The sequence below is a fragment of the Callionymus lyra genome, chromosome 10, assembly GCF_982586985.1.
Source record: "Callionymus lyra chromosome 10, fCalLyr1.hap1.1, whole genome shotgun sequence".
Taxonomy (NCBI): Eukaryota; Metazoa; Chordata; class Actinopteri; order Syngnathiformes; family Callionymidae; genus Callionymus; species Callionymus lyra.
In genome coordinates this window covers 26,975,819-26,995,875 of record NC_141827.1, presented here as the reverse complement: position 1 = coordinate 26,995,875, position 20,057 = coordinate 26,975,819, and the positions used below count along the sequence as shown (strand labels likewise).

Sequence of the window (20,057 nt, the reverse complement as noted above, 5' to 3'; positions counted from 1 at the left end):
AAATGCTCTTAGTATTTCAGTGGTTCTACTGAAATCGCAATGACTTTTGACGAAACACGAGGTTTCACGATGCAGCGTCGTTTTAGGCGACGCCCTCGGAATAAACTTAAATAAGCCGTTCCGAGCCAAAGGTCAAGTATGGTCATGAGTGTTCCATCTAGTGGCCTTTGAAAACAAGGACACGGTTTCATAAAAATCGATATCCACTCAACAGAAGCGAAAAGGTTGTAAATGAGCCATTTATTTTCAAAAGAAAAACAATGAGAAATTAAAACATGTTGAGGGGAAAATCTTAAAAAAATTATTCTAAAAATTGGGGTTTGTGTTACACCAATATAAATACCGCACAGAAACAGGACACGGGGGACTGTCGAGTTTCTGTGCGGACAGCAATGATGAAGAAATCCACGTGGTCTTATCTGTCTGGTCTCATCATGCCCGGTCTGACTGGCATCATCATAGGTCGGGGATGACGCATCATGTGTGGGGGTCCTGGCATCATGGGCATCGGTCCTCCCATCGGTGGCCTCATGCCTGGAAGGTAACAAGAGGTGTTGAAGTGATGTGGAACCAGATTTACATTCATGTCCGTCACTACTGTCGTGAGATGTTCCACACTTCCACAGGGTTTGAGTGTGATTTTATGGCCGTTATCTGTTTTTATTTTAAGATTAATTACATTCTAAAAATATATAGTCGTTTTTTTATTTTTACATCAAGATTTTGACTTCATGACCAAAAAATGAATTTCCAACATGTTAGTCATTTTTTTAAATTATAATTATGAATACATGGTACATAAACGTTCCAATATTTTTCACACCTGTAATAAACTCACTGATCACATGCTCAGACGTGTGAAACAACACCCACTTGTTCCCCTTAAATAAAAATTACTTTATTTCAAACACTTTTTTAAAGGCTCTCACTTCCTTTCAGAAACCCTAAAGTTTTCAATTTATTTTCGGAGGTATTTTGGTGAGAGTTGAAAGTAAAGGGTTCAAAGGCAAAGATTTAATTCAAATTATGTGTGAAAGTTTTAGAGATTCAGATAATCGTTAGAAAGAGCCACATTGAGAGTCAACAATAGTCAATTAATACATATTTTTGTACAACAAAAACAACTCAAAATAGCAGATGTACAAATGCTGGCAGCAAATATAACAAAATGTTCATTAATCATTTGGAAACGCAGAGAAATCCGCAAAAAAAATGTTTTAAATATGTCAGATGGATTAAACATCTTAACCAGACAACATAATCAATAAGAAGCCTTACCAGGCCCACCGGGCATCATCGGCGGAGGTCCCATCATGGGCATCATGGGTGGTCCAGCCATTGGGGGAGTCGGCAACATACCTGGTCGAGGGAGAGCGTCTGCATTTTAGTAAACAAGCCACCTGTGTCTAACAACAGGGGTCTTCTACACAGTTCTATGTTAAACTGAGTGTTTACATAATACAGTTGTGACTGTGTGACTACACATGTGTCAATCTGAAGCTGCATTTGACATTATAATCCAGTTTTAAACTGAAATTGAACAGTCAAGTTATTGCACTTACCTGGGGGAGGGGCACCTGGGAATGGTGTGGGGGGGATTTTTCCCTGTTGGAAAGCAGCCGCTGTCGGGAGAATAAAGAAAAATACTCAAACACTTACACATAAATATTTGATACGACTCACTGTTGTACAATAGGATATTAATGACACAGTTAAGGATCTGTATATACAAGTTAGTCAGCCTGGGTTTGTTGCCAAAATATGTTATCAAATAAAATGCATTTATAAATTAAAAACAGATAGAACAGAAACATGAAAATATCAAGAAAGAAAAGGATCGTCTTGTTTATGGATTCTTTAAGTAAAGTTTCAAACAATTTAAACAGTAATCTTTATATGTCTCCCCAACTCCCCCCCAATAATAAAACTACAGTGCTGTCACATTGGCTTTACATCTTTCATAGGGATTTGGGATTAATAATCTCTGAGGGGGCTCAAACGATCCTGTAAACGTGATGTAGAGTTTAAGACGAGATCTTGGCGTCCCACACGCAATTAAAAGTCATGTGGGCTGTAACACCAGCTTACAGTTAACACCTTGTTTATCATTTACATGGTGAAGATGAGTCTTAATCAACAGCTTCACTATAAAAACGGGAATCATCACCAAGAGTTTATTGCAACTAAAGGGCAGCTTCCTTTTAGGATAAAATGTGCTCGGAGTCAGATGTTGCAACAAATGCTGCAACTATAGTTTGCAATCAAACTCATTTGTAAGTACGTAGGTAAGTAAAGGTTATTTGTAAAGCGCCTTTATTTCATGTTATTCCTGACCTTGTTTATTTGTGTGGGGACAGGAAACATCATTTCCAAAAGGAATTTTAACAAGGGATCAATAAAGTTCCAACCAGTGAGTCAAAGTATTTTAATTTTGCTGAAACGATTATATCAAACTTTATAATCTGCTTAATTTAGCACAGATTTAAAAAACATTGAGCCTTTTTTTTTTTTAAAGAGAAAGCCGTGTCCTTACTTGTTTTATCAATCAAACTCTGAGCCTGTTCCTCCATCCATTTCTGGTAGTAGTCTTTTACATTTTCTTTGTGTTTTCTGCCACTGCAGTGGGTCTTCCTCACCGACGGCTGCAAAAATAAATTGAAGAGTCAATCAATACATTTTATTTAACAAATAATAATGGCTTCTGTCAAACAGGAATCACTTATTTAATGAGATGAGCTCCATATAAAATAAATTTAACGGGCTGAACATCATGAGAGGGAAACCAAAGCAGTCTGTGGAAAATATCTGAAACATATCCATGAGTTCAGCACTACAACAAAGCATTACAACTTTATCTTTCATGGTTAGACTTAAAGACGATTACAAGCAATGAATCCCGAACAATAAAGTTTTCCCTTTGGCGAGGAAATTTATCTTGCAAACCTAAATCACTTACCGAATCGTGTGTGAGGTACGTGTCGCAATAGTCACAATAAAACCTGTAAAAGGACGAGAAAAATCGGTAAGAAAATAGTTCAAGAATTATTTTATAATTATTTAACTAAGCATTATATCTGATATCTACAACATGTTACTTACAATGTGGGACAAGGTAAGATTCCGATACCATTTCAGCAAAAACACAATTATAAACCATTTATTTATGTACAAGTATTAATATGATTAAGCGCAAGAATATATACAGTGTCGACGATGGGTTTAAATAATGATTAAAGAAGAAAACATCTGAGCCTCGAGGTTTAGAACCAGTAAATAGACGGAGCCCAAACAATGCTTAGCGCTCATTCACAAAACAGCCGGTCGATTTCAATAGCTTTCTGTAAATTAATATCACCGGTTTTAGGTGAACTTATATTGTGTTTGCTTAACACGACTACACGAGGACTAAGATAACAAAACAATCGACAGTAAAATGCATAATATGTGTACTTACTTGGGCATTTTTTCGAGCTCCGTGTAGAGCGCGTCACACTGGTGTTCACAATTTATCGTCCGCCAATAGTTAGTTCCGCCTCTGAAACTAGATTGGTTCCTATGTAGAGCTTTATAAACATGCTTTGCCTGTTTTTAATTTCATTAAAACGAACTGGAAATAATTTCTCTAGAAGGTAGTAGCATATGACAAAATTCACTCGAAGAAACTTCCAACGGAGAAATTCAATTTTTCCTCGATTTGTTTTTGATGCTCTTCTCATAAGAATGGTTTTAAGTGTTGATATTGGACATTGTAAAATCTATTGTTGTACTGTTGATAATTTTTTTTGTAGGAAAGTTTTGCATGAATATTGACTTTGGTTCTCAATATTCATTAATACCAATAATTAAAATTAAAAAGTGGTAAATGGTTCTCCTTCATTATTTATCCCCGTTTTAATTTTTTCTTATTCTTGCTTTTGCTTTGGAAAACCTGAAGACGTTTTCTTTAGAAACTTTTGAGTCACTGATTTACGGTTGATGATACAGTATATAATAAAAATAAATATAGGATTATAATAGTTTTTATTTGAAGGTGCCATTCTTGATACTCAAGGTCACCATAAATAAACACTTACAACAGAAAATAACATTAAAATATTAAAACACATTAAAACAACATAAAATGCAGCAGCAACTAAAAGTTGATAAAATGGCATAAAAGATGGAGAAAAAATAAATAAACAGGTGCAATAGGGTCAGATTTGAAAATGTTACATTATAGTTAAAGTTATTATTTTTTAATAATGGTGTTGTGGAATATAGTATAGAATAGATTTAACTAAATAAATATAAATAAATAAAAAGTTGTTACTCAAACATTTAAGATGGCATACAAAAATGTAATAATTATATGTAGTATTGTATGTATTATTATGCTCTATAAAACAAACAAAAAAACCCCATTAATTTAAGTAAATAATAATACTCTCAATATATCTGTATTTGCTTATTTGTTCTGTAGAAAATATTCGATAGTAAAATGGGGATATTAAAACAGAAAGGTGCTGGACAAGAGTAGCCTTTACATTACATTATAGTAAGATTTATGAAGGCCTCCGATTTCATGAAGGCCTTGGAGCGGCTGGTCCTCAAGCACCTGACCTCTTCCACCCTTTGCAGTTTGCGTACCAGCCTGTGTGGAAGACGCCATCATCTTCCTCCTCCATCGAACCCTTCTCACCTGGACATCCCCAGAAGCTCCGTTAGGATCCTTTTCCAGCGCTTTCAACACCATCAGGTCGGAAATCCTGAGGGACAAGCTGGAGCTGTCTACCTCACCAACCATCCACAGTACATGAGAACCCGAGAAGGTGTGTCAGAGACTGTACTGAGCAGTGGGAACAGTGAACATTGAGCACTGCAGATTTCACACCTGTCACACACCTGCCACCTGCAAACATTCTCGGACGGCTCCGCCATCAACGGCCTCATCAAAGACAAAGATGGACCTCACTGCTGATCTCACTGCACTGAGGAGCTCCATCGGTGACAGGATGATGAGGTGTGTGAGGGAGAGGTATGCAGGTCCTTACTCCCTGCTGCGGTGAGACTCCAAAGCAAGAACTGCATCAGAAAATAACACACATGGACTTTTTTAAATATTGTAAATTTTGTAAATTTGTGAATTCAACAACTTTTTTAATTTTGAATATATTTGTATTGCATTCTTATTTAAGTATTTTATTCTTTTTTATGTGTGCTGTTTCTTTTTGTATTCTTCTTTTCCCCTGATGCTGCTGTAACTCAAATTTTCCCTTGTGAGAAATAAAAAGATAATCTATACATCTATCTAATCTAAAATGAGAATAACCAAATAAAAGAAAGGCTTCTGAAAATGAAACAGAAAGAAGCAGCAGAAAACGGCAAACTTGTGGCTCCAACTGATCAACCAATGAGAGCGGCGCCTCAAATAGCAACAGATGACGTCACCGCCCACTACGCTATTGGCGAAGGTGACGCCCCGAGTGTGGTGACGTCACCCGCAGTACCCCAGGTTGTAGCATGCGCAATGACGCTTGTTGTTGTTGAGCTGGTTGTTATGGCCGGACAAGGCCTCGGACCGAACTGATAGTGGACCCCGAGGACCCCCTTTTCCTCTTCCCCCCCGTACCACCCCCGTGTCCGCCGCGGGGACCCCCCACCACCACCCCCCGCCACCCATGGAGGGCACGGACATGGACGTGGACGCCGAGCTGATGCAGAAGTTCAGCTGCATGGGCACCACGGACAAGGACGTCCTCATCTCTGAGTTCCAGAGGCTGCTGGGCTTCCAGCTCAACCCCGCCGGTTGCGCTTTCTTCCTGGACATGACGAACTGGTGAGTCCGAGGATTCTCAGGCCCGCGATGGTCGCGAGACGCTCGGTAGCAAGTTAGCCTCGAGCTAATTTTGTTATAAATACGTGACGTCAACCTGTTTCCTCGCTAATGCTAACCAGCGACCACTTCAGGTTGTTCCCCGCCGTAGAAGTAAAATACTCGGTTAAAGGTTCTCGCTAAACTTGTGAGGCCGAGTGTATAATACAGTAGTGGGTAGAGGGGGGTGTAACAAAATACCGATACGACTAAATAACGCGATTTTTTTTCCAGCGATACCGTATCGACATTTAACAGCACTGTATGTACGTTAAAACATTTTTTTTTTAAAATTGTCCAAGTTCTTTATGATTTAAACGTAATTAAAGTGTGTAAATTAATTAAATAATTGTTATTTACAATTTACAATACAATATTTGTTGTTTTTGTGTTGGCTATTCAACTTCCGGCCACCAAATGGCGACAGTCCTCTGCAGCTGAACAAACACTGAAGTGATAATGACTGAGCACGAGAGGATACAGTCAACTCCGGCGGGTTTTAAAGTGGAGATATATTTGCTTTCAAAAAAAAGAAAGAAAAGGAGTTACGACTTCAATGATAAGATGTCAAGAGTATAGATGGACGGACACGGAAATATAGATGGACGGAAACGGGAACAATAAAAAGAATGTGCAATATGACACAATCTTAATCTAAAGATAAAGAACCTAGTCATGTGGTCTGTAAATACTACAACACCAGAGAAAAGTACTCCTGTACAATACTACAATTATATCCTTGTTCCTACAGTGTCGCAATATTTTGTATCATGATACGTATCATTTCGCTAAATTCTTGCCAATAAACATCCCTATTACTGGGGTTGTTATGTAAAAAAAACTATTCAGAGCCAGTTAAAGTGACTCGTCACTGTACCCGATGATGTCATCGGTTGTGATCGATGGTCCACCCATCTTACAACAAATGGTATTGATCGGAATTATATATTTTTAAGTTAATAATTAAGTCACAGATGCTGAGAGATCTTAAAGATTCACAACCGTCAATTTTTTAATTACGCCTGTCGAAACTAGCTTCACTATTATGTGCCTGGTAGCTAAAACTCTTCCGGGACTTTCCAGAAAGTACCAGGTACTTATTATTCCGCCAACCTTTGATCTGAGCTTCCTAGTTCTACTATTCTTTGTTTTGCTGAGTCACGCAACTAAAGTGTCAACGACAGTGAGGAACGTTGTGGGAAAGTTTATGAGAAAATAAACTGAACTGAATTGAATTACAACGCATATCGTGTATCTTTAGTTATTTAGTAAAGCAAAATGTTACTGCAGGGTTATAGTCAAAATAATAAGGTTTATTTTTTATTTAAAGGTCAAACAAGGAAATGTTATGCATATCAATGTGATCTGACTTCTGCAGTGTTGTAGTTCATTATTTCATCTTAAACATGTGTAAAAACTATCTTTTAAGATCCTTAAATATAAACCAATTAAACTCCAATTTCCACAGTTGAAATAAATTAGACTAAAATGTGGGTCATAGCCGGTATCTTTGATTGTCTTTGGCTGATAACACAGCAATCTCATCATGAAAATCAGCCTTTAATTCAAGTTTTGAGTGACCGTGATCACTTCCAGGTTCACATAATTAAAATTAAAAGTTTAACATTATTAAAGACAAAGACAAATACTTTTTTTGTTGTTGCAGTTTAAAATAAAATAAGATATTACACTAAATAGGTAATGGAAAATTAAAACAAAATCAAGCACAAAGGCAGCCATTTTGTTTATTTATTATGTTTAATTATCTAAATAAAAGAAACAAATCTAGGTTACTGGTAAAAGTAGTTTCACAGTATTTTTTAAAATGTCAACCATTAAATTGTTGTTATAAATGTCTTGTTCATACACTGCTTTTGATGCTTCTTAAACATAAATGCTAAACTATAATGTTGAAGGTTCAACACCTTTTGAGGCCATGTTAGCTTTCTATAACACCTTTCAGATTTTCAGTCAGACCTCTTAAAAGTGCAACTCCAAAGGGACCGATGTGAGCAGAGGGCATGTCAGAAAATCTGGAAATAGTGAGGGATCAATAAAGTTTGACCTTACCTTACCTTATAACATGTTAGTGGGGTTTGTCAAAAGAAGTTGCCCTTCTCAAGAGTATTCTTTATCGAACCTTGTGTCACCGTGTTCTCCTGATAACGCTGGCCTTCTCCGTGTCTGGATAGGAACCTTCAAGCCGCCATCGGTGCATATTATGACTACGAAAGTCCCAATATCAACACACCGTCCATGTCCTTCGTTGAGGACGTGACCATCGGAGAAGGAGAGTCGGTACCTCCGGATACACCCTTCACCAAAACATGGAGAATACAAAACACAGGCAAGTTATCTGTTAAAAAAACCCCCACAGAAGTACCGTCTAGCCCCTTGAATCATGCTGTAGCGTTAGCATGTATAATTTACTTTACCCTTATTTCAAGTATCTCTAATCTCTAATACAAATAATTCAGATGTATGGCAGTATATCAGTGCCATCAGAATATTCAATGATTATATTATTTAGCATTTCAAATGTTGTTTTTTTTTTTTACGTTGAAATGTTTTTTAATAGTTTAATCTTTAAAAATAAATTATTGAATAAATTAATTATAATAATCAATCATTTGTATATTAAAAGGTTGAATAGATTTTTATTGAACAATTGTTTTTTGTTTGCTTTTGATCATTTAATTCACAAACAAATTTTACCCATAGAGTTTGATATTCTAATTTCAATATTTCAAAATACATATATTTGAATTTAATATTTTAAAATTCAATAGGTTGCTTGTATTGCTGGTATGACGTTGCCACTAGACGATACCAACATAGGACCAAGCAACCTTCAGCCAATCATGTGACGCTGAGTGATCATGTGACGACATACAAGCTCTAGCTCATCAATTAAGTTTTTCTCCGGGGAGTTTGTCAACTTTGTTTTAATGTCTTGGAACTCAAAAAGCTGACATTACATCTCGCATCTATCTGTGACTGGAATACCACCTACAAAGTCTCTATAGCTCTGTGAGTTAATGGAGTTGCAAGTTCAAAACCCACTCTGCTTGATTTTTCAAGCTCTTTAGAAGTTGTTCTGTAAAATAGGTACTTTCCTCTAAGTTGTTTCTAAGACTTATATCTTCATAAAAGTCTAACCTTTCCACAGAACAAGAAACAAATTAAAAACGTTAGATTTAATCATTCGATATTCTGATGGCACTGATATACGTTCCTACAGATGCCTCTAATGTTTTGTTTTTTTCCATCCAATAATTAGCTTTTGTTAATCCATCTTCCTTCGCAGGTGCAGAGTCGTGGCCGTCCGGTGTTTGTCTAAAATACATCGGCGGGGATCAGTTCGGACACGTGAACACAGTTATGGTGAAGTCTTTAGACCCTCAAGAAATCGCGGACGTGAGTGTACAGATGAGAAGTCCGGTTTCTCCGGGCATGTACCAGGGCCAGTGGAGGATGTGTACGGCCAGTGGATTGTTCTATGGAGGTAAGACTTTTCGGGGGTTTTTATGGATATTCTGGTGGAGTTTGCTGCCGACTCGTGGAAATAACCACCATGTTTTCATTCATAAAAGGGTAACACCAAGGGCCCCAAATTTTTTGGCCCTGTTGGCCGATTAAATTTGATTCTCACTAAACTGTTTTTTAACAGTAAATCATTCCAACAACCTTATCTTAATCACAGGCATTTAATAGGTGTCAATAACAACAAACTTCGATCTACTTCATTTTGAGCAAAACCAACTGGTGGGGCACATTAAACCTGTTTTGTGGGATTTGTTCAATACAGATTATGACTCCATGAGCTGTCATTGTTGCCGTTTGTTGTTTATTTTTTAGATTTCCTCTGTATTTACACATGTGGACTTTGTGAGTTGTTTGGCAGAGCTCTGCACTCCCTGATTGTATTTATTTTCTTTACTATCAATGACATTTGAGACCAGTCGTGCACATATTTGCACATAGACATACTTTGTTTATTTTAGTTTCTTTGATCCTTCTGCCATAAGATGTACCAACAGATCTCTCCCTCATGCTTGACGTGCACTTTTACTTTTTCTTGGCAACTTTTGAATTTTTTGAATATGTTTTTGCATGTGTTTATTGAAGTTTTTGATTATCTTCATGTATTTATTGTGTTTGTTTGGATGGATGTATCCAAACAGTTATCCAACTCCAAATGATTTGCCGCTGATTTTATCGAACAAGGCAGAATCGTTTATTTATTTATTTTATTTTATTATTTCTTCTCTTACTGTATCCTCCCTCACTCTTCTCTCCATCCATCTGTCTCCCCCCATCCTTCCTCCCAGCCGGTCATAGCAGGATGCCGCCAACAATGAGTCTGGTTCTGCTCAAGGTTTCTGCCTTCTAAAAGGAAGACACAATGTGATTGTTGAATTGCTGGGATCTGTTTTTCCTTTCTCCACTATAGTCTTACTTCAACTGTAAAGTGTCTTGAGATAACTTTGTTATGATAAGACAATTTAAATAAAATTGAATAGAATAAAACTATAAAACAAGGTCATGTGGGAAGTTATTGTTGGACAACTACCCATTTTTATTTTGATATAAGTTATATCTGTTTATGTGTTTTGAATTTGTTTCTTTTGATATTTTTTTTCAAGTCACCTTTCTTCTTCAATTATTTTTTTCTCCATCAAGACAAGAATTTCTCAGTATATATTGATGCCACACAGAGAGTTTAATTGCCGTGTTAATTAACGAAGCTCCTCCCCCTCCCGCAGACGTCATCTGGGTGATCCTCAGCGTAGAAGTGGGCGGCCTCCTCGGCGTCACCCAGCAGCTGTCTTCGTTCGAGACGGAGTTCAACACGCAGCCTCAGCGCAACGTGCAAGGAGACTTTAACCCTTTCGCCTCACCGCAGAAGAACAAGCACGACGCCACAGACAAAAGCTGCAGAGATCCCGGGGGGACTTGGGACCCGACGCAAGAGCCCATCCAGCAGGATCAAAACGGACTGTCTCATAATGCTGTAAATAGAGCGACAAATGGTCTACAAACCAACCTTTCTGTGGTCACATACGGACAGGTGTGTAGGACTCCACTCACCTCTAGGAACCCCTTGTAGAATTAAAATATCACAAGCTAGAGACAACATGGGTTAATGTTGAGTAACATTTAAACATGTATGACCTCGTCAAGAGGTCATTTTATCCTTGTGTTATCTCAGGGTCAATGCGACCAGAAGGCCCAACAAATAATGCGTGGGTTGACCTTGAACCAGAGATAACACAAGGGATACCTCTGAACACATTTGTTTTCGAGCCTTCTGGTCACCATTTCGGATTTAAAAGAAATAATTTTTAGTTAAAAATAAGCGTATACTGTAAAACAATAGCTTCTATCAGCTGGCGTGTGAATGTTAGATTTTTTTCAACTGTAATGCATGAAAAATACAACAATGTATATTTACCAAACTTTTCTCTCAGTAAGCCTAAAGTTGACGATATTATATTTTTGTTTTCGGAGCCATGGTCTATTTTAAAAGAAAATGAATATAAAAATTCTACTAATTTTCTACTCACCCTCATGTTAAGGGTCATGTTAAGAATTTTTAGAGTTTTCTGTTCTATTTTAGATTTATAGACAAAAATGTATGTCAGTATGACGGTCATGAATGGGGCTAACTTTTCTTTGTCAAAAAGATACACTTAAAAACATCCAACTACCTCTGTACTGCCTCGACATGAGATATTTACCTCTTTTGCCATTAATAACAATGGAAAACTACTTAAGTTACCTTGTGTCCTTAAGTACTAACTGTCCTAACTGCTCTCTTTTGTTTTCCCAGGGGATTCATGGACCCTATCCATTTGGCCAGAGCTAGAACATGATAAAACACGTGTGGACACTGAGCCAAAATCATGCTGGGAGACGTTAACTACCAACAAGTCTGACGGGCGAGGAACCGTTGTTTTCTATTGACTCACGACAACCTTTCTCCTCGTCCTGTGGTTTCTTCACACAAAAGCTCTGTGCCATGGATTTCTGCATCAGCAAAACATCTCACACTAAATCCTGCACGCATGTGTGAATGCTTGGAAAACACCTGATTTTTAAATGGGATCCACATCCACTTTTCCCTGCCGAGGTCGGGACTCCTACACTGGGTGAGAAATATGTGCAATTGTGAGGCGCTACAATCCCCGAATAGAAGCTCCAAATTATTATTTGCACAGATTGTAGACCTCAAATACAGATTCTAAATAATCTTCATTATGTCCTGTGATGGAGCACAAAGCCTTTAGTAATATTGTCCTGAATCTTTTGCCGTCCATTTGTGTCAAGACAACAACTTATCTAATGACTTGAATGCTTATAATCTCTGTATAAAACTGTTATTTTTCACCAAGTTAAACAACCATGGAGGCCCTTGTATAGCAACATGCACTATGATATACCTTTTATTATGAAGTTTAACACTATTTTTAGTTGAACTTAATCACATTATAGTCACAAGTCTTTTATAACCGGTACTTGTCACACATTCATCACCTAATAAAGCTTCATTTTGTGACCAGATTATATACTATTGCATGGTAATAGAACAGCACAGACAAATTATACAGTGACCAGCACCATTAAAAAAAGATCCATAGGCGGGTTTAAAATAAATCCCATAGATTATATAAAAATATTAAAGGTTATTTATAGGATAATATGACACATAAAATCCTTTAAATGGTATAGAGTCAGTTGGAAAGTCAAAGTAATAAGCTCTAATTGGAAAAAATGATGCACCTTAAACACATTTTTCTGTCTTTTGTTTTTAAATAATAACTGAGAATTCTGAAACTTTTGTATATTCCATCTATATCAATTTAAAGGGATTCAAAGTCAGATGTTCAATTTAGGCAGAAGACTCTCTATGACATTCACCTGTAAAATAACTGTACCAGTGGTCATTCCTGATATATTTAGGGTCGTCTTTGAAAAGCAAGTACTTTATCCGATCCGTTCATTTCTGGTCCCAGTGTAGGAACCTCGCTCTCTTCTCCCAAAGACGTAGCACCGTGACGTCACCATAGGTCCAGATCACGCTGCACAGGGTCCTGATTCCTCTTTATTTTTTGCTTTATGAAGTGCAAACTGAGCGTTACAGAAGCTATGAAAAGATGACAAAAAGCCATTTACAATCTATTCTTCTTTTATAGTTTTGGGGACTTTTTAGTTTTTTCGTGTGCTTGTGTGTGTGTATTTTATTTTAAATTTTTTTTTTTTGCTTTTCCCATGACAGTAGGCGGTGTATACTCGTTGTTGGTTTCAAATACTGTGAGGTAAAAAACGCAAAAGAGCTGATTCATTATCTTTATTTAAGTTGCCATTAGTCCTTTCGACCAACAGGTGGTGCTAACAGTCAAACATTCTCCGTGATTTCTCAGCATCGATGGTGCTGTTGTGTTACTACTGTTGCATCACTACTTTTTTTTTCATCATCTTGAGACCCAAGTTTTTTTTGGGGGGGGGGGGGTTAAATTTTGTTCAGACAGCAGATTTGATTGTGTATTCCTGGCTTTCAAAAAAAGGGTAAATGTTTGAACATCTTATTTTAGTCTCTAGTCTTATTTAGTGTTTGAATTGAGAGTCCGATACGGTATACACTGTTCTGTTGTCTTTTTATTTCTGGTGAATGTTTTTTTTTGTGATAGAGAAAATGAGAGGAATATGTGGGGATGGAGTTTCTGTATGAGAAAGCTGGTGAGAGGGTGAACGTTTGTATAGACTGGAAAATGTATCTGAAACAAAATGTTAAAATAAAGTTTTTCCTCCCTGTATTAACCATTGTATGACTCAATTCAACTCAAAACGGTGTTTTATGTATTTTTAATCATAATGTTTCATTATATAATAACTTAATATTAACTTTTATTCAGTCATTAGCAAAATAAGGCTTTTGTCAACATGATACGCGAATAAACAGACATCTTGAAGTGCTTTAGAAATTAAAAACGATGCAAAAATAATTTGCATTGACTAAATGGCTGTGATGCGTTCAATAGCGTGGGACAAATTAATTTGATAGAAAAACATTTACTAAATAAAAATCAACCGAATAACCAAAAAGGGCATGTGTGCTACTTTAGCTGGAATTTAAACTATTTTTGAGTTGTTTTAAAAAAATATATTTATGTGCTGTTTTTTCTCTACTGTGAAAAATGTGTAATTATGTAGGAGCCCCTAAAGCACATGCGTCAAACCAATGGCCCTTAAGAAAGTTTTACTGGACAATGAATAATGATTAAAAAAAAAAAAGTTGTTTACAACAACCACGTCCTCTCTGCTGTGATTAGTCAAACATCAAGGTTTGTCACCGCACGTCATCAATCCAGGAAGTCTCCCCTACAAGAGACTCCTTGTATAAACAAAGTGGGAATGATTACAGCTGGCTGGAGGAGGATTATAGCCATTATTACATCATAATGGACTCCGCTCTTGTAACCTCTCGTTTGCTGAGATTTCAGATGGGTGAGAACTTTATAAAGTAATAACTTCAAAACATGGGCATGATGAGGGACTTACTGCATCTTGGAGAGGAAGACTTCAACATTTGAAACATGTGAGTGAGTCAGAAGAGTTTGAGTTTTCACATTAGTTGACATGTAACGTATTTAAAAAGTCAGAATCCTCAACCTTATCCCACTGCTTTGCATCTTCTCTAGCCTCTGATGTCCTCACCATCCATGAACTTCCTTATGGTTTCTTCTTGTACTGTCTTATCTTAAAATTGTGTGTTCAAACATCCTGGACCCTGATAATCAAAGTTGTTACAATATCTCAGCCATAAAAGAAACAGCTCATTCATGGAGGACCGGGGTCATAAATTAATTATCAGCCCAGCATGGACAGAAGGTAAGATGACTCTTCTGTGAACCCCATGGATTTAAGTAAATGAGACATCCTCTAAGATTATTCAATGAAATATCACAAACTGATTTAGATACCAATAACTGTTAAAGCAGCATTTTAGCTGGAAAGTATTGTGCTACTGGCTAAATTAACGAAAATGCCACACTGTTCTGGTTCTCTTGGATCTGTCCTCAGCCTTTGACACAGTTGATCACCAGATCCTGCTGAGAAGACTGAGGGATGAAGTGGGACTGTCTGGGTCTGTGTTAGAATGGTTCTCATACTTTTTCACCTTTCTGGGTGCAGTTTTAGTGTATCTGCCAATCAAATCAGGTCTGAATCAGCGGATCTGTTGTGTGGAGTCCCTCAAGGTTCTGTTTTGGGTCATTTATTATTTTTGGTGTACTTGATTCCCCTCGGTAAAATCATTCAGATGTTTCCTGATGTTTCTTACCTCATTTTTGCTGATGACATCCAACTCTACTGCACTTTTGATCCAACTGATTCCCAGAGGCTGAACAGCTTAGTCAATTGTTTGCTAGAAATCAAACAATGGCTGAGTGAAAACACACTTGGCACGATCTCCCTCTCCCTCTGTGTTTGATTGATCTACTGACTCCTTTAAGAAACATCTTAAGACCTTTTTATTTGTGCAGGCTTTTCCCTGATTTTCTGGGAGTCCTCTGTTTGTCTTACGTGTCTTGATCTTTTAAAGTATATATTTTAAATGTGTATTGTTTTTGATTGTTAAAGCGTTTTGTGACCCTGGTCTAGAAAGGTGCTTTACAAATAACCATTACTTACTTACTTACTTACTTACTTACTATTATTTTCTCAAGTCAAAAAACTGTTGTTTTTTCAGAAAATCTAAGGATTTAAAGTAGGCCTTATAGTCCAAAATATCTGGTAAACACTTCACTGTGGTCTTAAGGAGGAAGTAAGTAAGTCATTTGTATTTATATAGTGCTTTTCCAGACCAGGGTCACGAAGCGCTTAAACAATCAAAATACTAATCAATAAAATATATACTTTAAAGGTCAAGATAATACTGAGAACAACACAGGAGTCTCAGAAAATCAAGGAAAAGCCTGAACAAATAAAAATGTCTTAAGATGTTTCGCGCAAAGGGAGAGGAAGATCGTTCCAAAGTTTAGGAGCAACAGCCTGGAAGGATTTCTCTCCTCTGGTCCTGAACTGTGTGCGAGGAACCATCAGTAGATTCTGATCCACAGACCTCAGAGCCCGAGCTGGGGTGTAAGGCTGGATCAGATCAGTGATGTAAGGAGGAGCCTGACCATGAATAGATCTGAAAGTAAGAACCAGAATTTTAAAGTTGATCCTGAAAGAAACTGGCAGCCAGTGAAGAATTTTAATGATCGGAAAAATGTGAGTTCTTCTACTAGAGTGGGTCACAATTCTCGCTGCAGAGTTTTGTATCAACTGCAGGCGAGACAGATCCTTCTTGTTTAGACACCAAAACAAACTGTTACAATAGTCCAGACGAGAAGACACCAATAGTACATGGATTACAAGCTCCAGATCATGTTGTGACAACGTTTTCCTAAGTTTAGAGATTTTTCTCAGTTGAAGGAAACAGTTTCTGGTCAGTTTTCTGCAGAGACATGTCTTTGTCAAATACAACACCCAGGTTTCTCAGGCTCAGTTTGACAGACTGACCTAAGTCACCCAAGTACTGACTCAACCCTGGAACCATATCATCAGGAGCAATAACCAGAGTTTCAGTTTTGTCCACATTTAGGTGCAAAGTGTTTTCACTCAACCATTGTTTGATTTCTAGCAAACAATTGACTAAACTGTTCAGCCTCTGGAGCTCAGTTGGATCAAAAGAGCAGTAGAGCTAGATGTCATCAGCAAAATGTCATAAGAAACATCAGGAAATCTCTGAATGATTTTACCGAGGGGAATCAAGTACAGCAAAAACAATAAAGGATCCAGAACAGAACGAATGCTGGTGCTTTGTTGACTTTCATAGGTGGACAATGATCCATGTTGACTGGTGTGTTGTTTAACAGGCGTAACGACGGAGAAAACATTATCATCAGAACCAAAAGGCATTTAAAAACGAATCTGATAAACCTGTTGAAGGGTCAAATGCAGCTGAACCCAATGTCACGATGGTAGCAATGACAAAATGTTGAATTTATGTAAACAAATTAATGTTGTTCATATAGTTTCAGTTGCTTTTCTGTGGCTGCAAATAAAGCATTGTGAACAAAGAAGCTTCTAGTTTCTCAGTATTTTTTGTTGTTGTTGAGAGACAGTTTGTCTAGAGACAGACATGTGACTTCCACCAACAAAACCGCCATTTGTACATAAAAAAGAACCAGCTTGAAAAAATTATGTTTACTCCTAAAACAACGCTTCAGTATTTCAGGATTCACGCTCACACTTTCAATATGGCAGAGGAAACAATAAACCACAAACTACTAATGCAACTGAAAATAATTGTCGCTCACCATCTGTCTATTGATCCATTTTATGCTTTTATACCTTAAAAAAACCAAGTAAAAAGCAAACAATGGAATTGTCCTGTTGAATTATCAGCCAAATGTTTACAAATCCTAAGTGAAGAGTTAAAGAACAAGATGATGTCAGTTTACATTTTTTAGTTATTCATTTAAAGGATCAGTTAAACATCATCATGTCTCAAGAGAACTCAATTATTGAATGCTAATTTTTTGAAAATAGAGTTTAAAAATCTTGTAGATCACAATATCAACATTGATGCTATTGGTTTGTCTTTTTTTTCTAAAGCCTTTTGACACATTCAACCCCTTTTTTTATCTCTGGGTCAGGGTGACCCGAAGGCCTGAAAACAAATGTGTGTGTGGTATCCCTTGTGTTGTCTCTTTGTTTGGAGCTTCACACTGCATTTTTCTGTGGGTTATGATAATTCACATTTAGTGCTGTCAATCATGCCATTAATTGCGATTAATTTACAGTCATGAGTGTTTTTTTTTTAGTTGCATTCATTCATTTTTCAAATCTCGAACTTTAGAGATTAAAAGGACTTTTAATTACTTTCTGGAAACATATTTTCTCCTTCTTTGAGGTTATATCAGTTAAATTAATTACAGATCATAAGTCAGTGAAAACATATTTAATATATTTAACCATCATGACTGAATGAAAACGTCACTGAAATGTTTTCAGAGGCAAAACATTTGTTTAAAAGAATCCTTTGAAATATAGCATGCCCTCAGTCCAGCAACAAGGACAGACATTTCTGAGTCACCAATAATATTTTTTTTTACCTGAGATACCAGGAAATAGACTGTGTCCACATGGTGTGCAGATATTAAGTTAACTGAGAAGGAGCCAAGTGTGGCCCTTTTTACTGCATTGATGTAGCCTTCATTCGTTCAAAGAACCTGTAATTACTACGTTTAATGGTTATTGGTATTAATTGTTTTTATTAATTCAATTCCAAATATGGCTTACTGGGCTTTTGTTTTAAGATTTCTGTCCTCCATTTATGAAAATTTTCCGAGTAATCATTGCCCCTCAAAAAGAATCAGGCAACTATAAAGAAAATAAAAATAGAAAGTTATTACATATCAGTTGAAAAAGTTATATAAAATAAGAATTTTAGAATATTTAGCTTTTATTCAATGTATTTTTGTAACTTTTATTTTAAGTTATCTCATTATATTTAGTTTTTTTTTTCTCCTTTATTTTTTATCTTGTGGCCTCTCATAACAGTCACTTTATAAAATGCGGCCCCTAAAGAAAGGTTATCGCCCACTGCTCTTAAGACTAGTTATGAGTCACCATTTTGGTAAAAAAAAAATAAAGTAAAAGTAGGTAAGTTAAAACTTTATATCAACGTATTCAAGTTATTAATTAACCAAAACTACTTTGTTGCTGGGAAACTGCAGCAAAAAAAGCAGTTTTTAGTTGTTTAAATAAAAGTAAAACTTTAGCACGAGATGTACGAAATGCAAAAACTAAATGTTGCTGTTGTTATAATCGTCTGAAACACAGATATCATGCATGCAGGCGTAATGTTTGTCAAGGCATGTGCCGGGCTGTGACAGCAACCAAAGACAAATATTGACTTGTATTTCTCTCAATAAGTTTGTTTTGTTAGATAACTGCTTGACATTTCTTCGACACTCGCTGGCCTTCTCTAGAAGTGATGGTGAGAGCAGATAGAAGGACGCGAGGGAACGACAAAATGAAATATACTCAGCTTTAGCTACAATGCTGCACTTTGAGAGGGAAGTAAAGTTATTGGAAAAGGGTAGAAAAGCAGGTTTGACTGCAAACGCTGCAGGCAAAATAAAATATTGAATTTAAAAATCTCTTCCTTTTGATTAAAATCCAGATATATGTTTGTTTATTCAAGGAAATATAAAGCAATCACATACGTATTTGCCAAAATTGACAATCTCTGTTCCCCACCTGTTAGTGACTGTTTAAAGTTCATCGGATATTTCAGGATAAAAGTGTAGGTGAAAACTTCAGGCATCATAAAAAAATGTTTTTATTTTTTTATTTTTATGAATAGCTTCAGGCATTAGAATGATTCAAATGGATTGAAGGAAAAAACAAATCATCAGGTTTAAATCTTTAATTACTGACCAGATACCGTAGATTTTTACAGTTTATTCACAATTAAGCCGGCTAGTGTTTCTATGTCTGAAATCTGGGCGAACGAAAGGTTAAAAGAGCGGCGTCCATTATGATGTAATAATGGCTTCACTCCTCCTCCAGACGGCTGTAATCGCGCCCGGCTTTGTTTATACAATGAGTCCCTTGGAGGTGGGGACTTCAAGGATTGATGACGTGCGGTGATACACCTTCTTGCTTGACCAATCACAGCATAGTGATTTTTTTTTGTGTGTCTTAATAAAACTACTAACAAAGTATATGAGAACATTTTCTACCACATATTAAACATTATAATAAATCAATATATATATATATATACATGGATGGATGGATGGACGGATGGATGGCTGGATGGATGGATGGATGGATGGATGGATGGATGGATGGATGGATGGATGGATGGATGGATGGACGGACGGACGGATGGATGGATGGATGGATGGACGGATGGACGGAAGGATGGATGGATGGATGGATGGATGGATGATGGATGGATGGATGTGGATCTGGAATCCTGCTACTCAACTGGGATCTTAATATTGATATGGGTTAGGGTTAGGGTTTTATTACAATCCAAATTTTTCCTATTAGAATTGTAGATTGTCCTAGGACAGATTGGAATTCCAAAATGTAGATCCCAATACAGTAGTAGGATTCAAATCTGTACTAGTACAGATTGGAA

The 20,057-nt window shown here is 36.8% G+C and overlaps 2 protein-coding genes across 2 annotated transcripts; one reads left to right on the top strand and one right to left on the bottom strand.

Annotated features, from left to right (window-relative positions):
* Positions 1-213: 213 nt before the first annotated feature.
* Positions 214-3,505, bottom strand: snrpc (small nuclear ribonucleoprotein polypeptide C). Its single transcript, XM_087800896.1, has 6 exons — positions 3,455-3,505; positions 2,957-2,999; positions 2,534-2,642; positions 1,563-1,622; positions 1,279-1,359; positions 214-534 (listed from the first exon to the last, which is right to left on the bottom strand). Exons 1-6 carry the CDS (start codon positions 3,460-3,462, stop codon positions 416-418), a joined length of 420 nt encoding a protein of 139 aa, XP_087657022.1. The 5' UTR covers positions 3,463-3,505; the 3' UTR covers positions 214-415.
* A 1,978-nt stretch (positions 3,506-5,483) lies between these two features.
* Positions 5,484-13,668, top strand: ilrun (inflammation and lipid regulator with UBA-like and NBR1-like domains). Its single transcript, XM_087800962.1, has 5 exons — positions 5,484-5,815; positions 8,044-8,198; positions 9,159-9,356; positions 10,618-10,922; positions 11,685-13,668. Exons 1-5 carry the CDS (start codon positions 5,658-5,660, stop codon positions 11,718-11,720), a joined length of 852 nt encoding a protein of 283 aa, XP_087657088.1. The 5' UTR covers positions 5,484-5,657; the 3' UTR covers positions 11,721-13,668.
* Positions 13,669-20,057: the final 6,389 nt, after the last annotated feature.

Excerpts from the sequence above, each read along its gene's own strand:
- snrpc (XM_087800896.1), bottom strand. Across the intron at positions 2,643-2,956 it reads CGTACCTCACACACGATTCG|CCGTCGGTGAGGAAGACCCA; the intron begins GTAAGTGATTTA and ends TTATTTTTGCAG. Across the intron at positions 1,360-1,562 it reads CCCAGGTGCCCCTCCCCCAG|GTATGTTGCCGACTCCCCCA; the intron begins GTAAGTGCAATA and ends TCCCTCGACCAG.
- ilrun (XM_087800962.1), top strand. The coding sequence starts at position 5,658 with ATGGAGGGCACGGACATGGACGTGGACGCCGAGCTGATGCAGAAGTTC. Across the intron at positions 5,816-8,043 it reads TTCCTGGACATGACGAACTG|GAACCTTCAAGCCGCCATCG; the intron begins GTGAGTCCGAGG and ends GTGTCTGGATAG. Across the intron at positions 9,357-10,617 it reads CAGTGGATTGTTCTATGGAG|ACGTCATCTGGGTGATCCTC; the intron begins GTAAGACTTTTC and ends CCCCTCCCGCAG.